The sequence below is a fragment of the Perissodus microlepis genome, chromosome 4 (assembly GCF_051167445.1).
Source record: "Perissodus microlepis isolate ML-2025 ecotype Zambia chromosome 4, ASM5116744v1, whole genome shotgun sequence".
In the NCBI taxonomy this organism is placed as follows: Eukaryota; Metazoa; Chordata; class Actinopteri; order Cichliformes; family Cichlidae; genus Perissodus; species Perissodus microlepis.
In genome coordinates this window covers 26,196,094-26,201,332 of record NC_140464.1, presented here as the reverse complement: position 1 = coordinate 26,201,332, position 5,239 = coordinate 26,196,094, and the positions used below count along the sequence as shown (strand labels likewise).

The window sequence follows — 5,239 nt, the reverse complement described above, 5'->3', positions numbered from 1 at the left end:
CTGTTCCCATAAGATAACGAGTGGTTAAACTGAGATCTTTTAACTTTTGACCCTGAGGAGTTTAGAGTGGTAGCAGACACCTCCCTTTTGCTCTGGAATGCACAAAACTGTTTGAACAGCATTTATTTATTTTTGTTGTTCTTTTGCTGTGCAGCCCTGACCGCTTCACAGCAGATTAACCTACATAAAATTTATATGTTAAAGATTCACTTTCCCTCTTTGTTGCTACTGTCTTTAACTTTACTGTAGACTTTAAAAGCTAATGTTCACTAATTAACATTAAAGGTTTTCAGTTTGTAACAGTTGCTGTTGTAATGCAGTGTATCGCCGCATGGCGGCGCCTCCTGTCTCATGACTGGTGCGTCACCCCCGTTTTTGTTCTTCTTCTACCATCTCTGTAATGGATTCTTACGTGGGTACGCGGACTAGAGTGCTCTCAAGTAATGTGTGGTAGAGGTAGCACTTTTATTTTTGATATTTTAAATAAATGAGTGCTTGTGGGAAGTTAGAAGCTGTTACTCATTCGCTATCCATCTCCACCGCACGTTATAAGTTCAGGTCAAGAGCATCAAGTCACTCTATATTGTAGGCTTAAGACACTACCCCCCTCCACAAATCGAAGCTTTTATTTTATTGTAAGAGCAAAGAAATCTGTGCTGGTTTCAAAAAATTTGGACAGAGTGAGCTATCTGATGTGCTAAGCTAAGCTAACCTGTTGCTTGCTGTGATTTGATCTCCTGGCAAAAACATTGTGGTTTACTGCCCAAAATAAGGTTTAAAGGCTAAGTCTAAATTTGAAACTGAACCTAAAACATTCACAATAACTGCCATTATAAACTAAATTTTGGGAAATATTTTATAAATAAAGGAAACTTTTTCACATCTTGTACAAAAATGATCAAAATGAAAATTTAAAATGAGACAATATAACTTTTTATTACATTCCCTTTAAAAAAAGAAAACACAGTGTCACATTCAGTTAGCTTTTGCAGCACATAGCTTCACTTCAGCCCCTGGACACTCGGGGGAAAGTAGATACACTACTGATACATTAACAAATACACAGTAAAGACGCTTATTCACATTCATGTCACAACCCTCCACTGTGCACATACGTGGAGTTTTTCACATCTTTTTGCTGTTGCCTAAGCATTTACACAAGTCATTTACATTACCTCAGAGAAGTAAAAGAAAAAGACAACATCAAAGGCCAAACTTTTTAGTTGAGATGTTTTCTTTAAGACTAAATAGTCTTTACTTTAGGAAATGGGAACACGGAAGAGTCCTGCTCATAGTGTCTTTTTCATTTTTTACATCTGCTTTCAAGCAGGACAAACTCTTCTCTTTACCGTAGTCAGCATTTTTTCCCTTGTAAAACCACAAGAGGTTCTCCTTAGGCAGTAGGTGATCGTCCAGCTCAGAACATTTGACATCCCCACTCACAATAACAGTTTTATTTAAACCGGGGCGGCTTATGCTGTTTTTATTTAAAACTTTTGGGATCAACTTTTTTTTTCTCTGAGTTCTGAAAGGAGCCGAAATCCCAGCGCCGGAGAGTGCTTCCCTTGAAGCTGGCCTGCTTTTTAGTGATGCGGTAGATTTTTCTGAGGATGGCACGTCTCAGCAGGATATAAACCCACGGGTCCAGGATCTGATTGCAGGTGGCCATTCGGACACCTGTCATCATGAGATGTTTGTAAGTCTCTTTGTCACTAAATGTGGAGCTGGTGTAGGAGCGTACAGCTGATATCAATCCAAAGATCTAAAAAAAAGAAGAAAAAAAGAAGAACCTTTAGGCTCATAACAAATACATGCAAAGTTATGTGAGCTCATTTATCTTCGAACACGTATAAAGCAATATTTAAGCCAACATCACAACTTTCATCAAACAGTCTGGTGTAGAGTCCAATTAAAAAAATCTACCTTGTTCTCTCTCTCTCTCTCTCGCTATATATATATATATATATATATATATATATATATATATATATATATATATATATATATATATACACACTTAATGGTGCCTTCAAATGACAATATAAGAGAAAAATACAAGTTTTAAAAACTCATATTGGTGCTAAATGTTGAAATTAAAACTAAAACTTGAAACTGTGTTTTGAAAATTCACACCTTTATCATATACTGCATCAGTATTGACTCTAGCTCTGTCAAACGTGATCAAAGGTCCCGCACACTCACCAGCAGAGGGCTCCAGCAGATGCTGGAAGTGACCATGATTCCGACCAGCTGGACCACCATCTCCGTGTCATGAGACCTGGTCGGGTACCGCTGGGAGCAGGATCTCTTTAGCCGGGCTCTCACCAGTGTGATCCCGCTGATGGTGTTGCACACAAAGGCCAGGCCCAGCGAGCTCAAAGCCAGTCCAGAGAATAATATCATAAAGGCCAGATCTGTGGCTTTAGTGCCCTCCATCACCCTGATAAAGCACCAAGTCCCTGGGAACTGGGATGTATAATCACCAAGACTGATGAAAGGTAGAAGTGCTACACACAAAGCTAGGAGCCAGATCAGTATTAGCGCCATCTTTGTCCGAGCTGTGGTCACCAGACGAGCATGCAGCAAAGGACTGGTGATGCCCAGGCAGCGCTCGGCGGCCATGGCACAGCCTAGGAAGAGTGGGCACAGGCCAAAAAACACCATGCAGCCCCCCAGAAACAAGCAGGAGGCGTCTTGATCTGTAGAATTATCTTGAAAACTAGAGCCCAGGCCGGCTTCTGCCTCTGTGCTTGTAGAGTATCTACTCAACACCAGGGACCCGGGGATAACATGTCCAGCCAGATCTGTGGCAACCAGGGAGCTTGCAAAGAGCAGAAACGACGCCTTTGTCCGCCGACGGAAACGGTTGTAAGCCTTGACAAGAATGATGAGGGCTACCACATTGAAAATGATGCCCAGTGTCATAGTTAGGCCAGCAGCTGTGGGGTTGTTTCGGGGTTGGGTGGTGTTTTTTGTTACTACGGCCTCCATCTTAGGCTCTTTTGCCACGGCGGTGTGGTTAGAGAAGGGAAGTAAGGCACTAATGCCTGAGGAGTTGGAGTGGTGCATTGCCAGCATCACCACCGGACTCTCGAACTGATGTGGGTCTTTTAGCTGTGGACACACTGAGAGGGGAAAAAAGGATTGTTAGCATGTTCTTAGGGTCTTCCCTCTGACTTACAAGCATAAACGTGAGACTCAAAAGCTTCCTAATTTAATTCATTTTTGAGGAATAACAACTGTAACTGCACAAACCACCAGATATCTAACCAGTGTCTCAAAACTGACCGATTCATGAGGGGAAGAAAAAAAAAACCTTAAACAAGTTCTGATTTTTACTTTCAATCCAGTTGATAATTTTAGGATTTTTTTCAGCTGTAACATTTCTATCCCACCCAGACTGAACATCTGAAGAATACATATGACCTGAACGATGCTCCAACTTGTCTAAATTATGCAAATCATTATGCATGACTGTCCACCACCACATAAATCCACTATGACCGAGCAGCATAAACTCGTTGCAGCTGTTTATACCACTGGTAAGCATCACAGCTGGCCAATAGTTTAAATAAAAAAAAAAGAAAACCCAAACAAACACCCTAATCCTCAAGATCCACACCCAGTCCGCCCTCTACTTGCTCTCTGAGAACATTCAAACTGCTCTTTCACGTGTTTAATCACCACGTACCCCTGGAGGACCAGCAGGTGTGTGTACATGGGAACAGCGTTAAAATAACAACAACTTTTTATTTACTGTCTTCTCAGTTAGAGCGGGTGAAAGGTGCTCGGGATAATGTGACTTACATTTCGAGAGTCACAAATTTGTTCTGGGCACCCTCAGACGGCTCGGAGCAAATAGCCTCACTTATCTTTTCATACCAGTCGAGAAGAGAAGTCTGAACAAGTTCTGACAGCCATCAAGACACTGCTACACACATTCCTTTAAAGTGTAGTTACAGTACAGCAGAGGCAGCAACAAAACTATCACTAGGTTAAATCAAAACAGAGGAAATCATACATGCAGACTCGCGCATGCTGCAGAGACAGCAATCTATACACAGGGGAGAAAAATTATGTCTTCTAATCTAAACACTTTGAGAGTCCGTCTGTCCATCAAAAGACATTTAAAGATTTAGTTGTGGTTTGTTTCTTTATCTGAACCCCATATTATTCTGTGCCTGCTAACATATCATCAGAAACATGAGTAAAACAAGAACTATTAAAAAATGCTGAAAGCCCATAAGGACACACAGAAGTTTAGTTTAGTCGTTTCTTTTACATTTTTAAAGAGTTTGCTTTAAAGTGGGCAGTCATAGGTTTTCTATCTTCTGATATAAAAGAAGAACAAAACACACACACATTTTTCATGTAAAGTTAACATTTTAAAAGCTACTCTGCTTACCTGTGCAATGTAAAATCCATGGGAATGATTCGATGCATGTGAAAGCACGTTAATCCAAGCTGTTTTTTATTTTGTCTTGTTTTGCGCCCGAGAACGATGACTCCTTCACCTGGAGTGTTTCCTCATTAGAAAACTACGTAATGAGCTCCTCTCTCAGAACAAGCAGCCTCTCTGTTGCATTGCACAAGCATGTTCTCTGTGAGGCGTGAGTGCGACTGGCTGCTTTTATACTAAAGAGCTGCACCGTGCACACACCGCCTCTGGGAGTCTTAGTCATTGAAAATCACTTATTTCCTGCAGACAGACAGACTTTCATGAGTGCAAGGAATGAACGGGCTAGAAATCCCATGTCCCACATATGAATATTTTAAAATCCGGCTGTCTCGGGCTCCACCTCACCAAACAATACAGGGGCTCAAATGTTAAGCCTACAACTATGTATAGATTCTGAAATCTACATGGACAGACCTGCACAATTCTGCAGGAATACAAAAAGCTTCTTTAGAGTGTCTCTTTTAATGTGCAGTGATGAAGCTGCTGACTGAAATAAATCTGACTTTGTATGGCAGCAGTCTTCTAAGGATGTTTCAAATTATATTTTCTGTCACCGCTAGAAAGATGACTCTTTATATTAAACATATTAAACCAAAGTGTCAAAGAACAAACCCACAGTTTGCGCGAGTAATTCAATATGAGCCCCCTAAATTCCCCATTTCAGACACTTTTTTCTTCCCTTGACTCTTTATGATGTCACAGAGAAGGGCTAGCCCTCTACTGTGAGGACAGAAGTGCCACTAACTTGCTGTTTAAACCATATATTTTTGTGAGGGGCAA

The 5,239-nt window shown here is 41.0% G+C and overlaps 1 protein-coding gene across 1 annotated transcript; it reads right to left on the bottom strand.

Annotated features, from left to right (window-relative positions):
• Positions 1-938: 938 nt before the first annotated feature.
• On the bottom strand, positions 939-4,605 carry LOC146389109 (prostaglandin E2 receptor EP1 subtype-like). The gene is made up of 3 exons (XM_084926784.1): positions 4,406-4,605; positions 2,203-3,125; positions 939-1,762 (listed from the first exon to the last, which is right to left on the bottom strand). Exons 2-3 carry the CDS (start codon positions 3,076-3,078, stop codon positions 1,484-1,486), a joined length of 1,155 nt encoding a protein of 384 aa, XP_084782910.1. The 5' UTR covers positions 3,079-3,125; positions 4,406-4,605; the 3' UTR covers positions 939-1,483.
• Between the last annotated feature and the right edge of the window lie 634 nt (positions 4,606-5,239).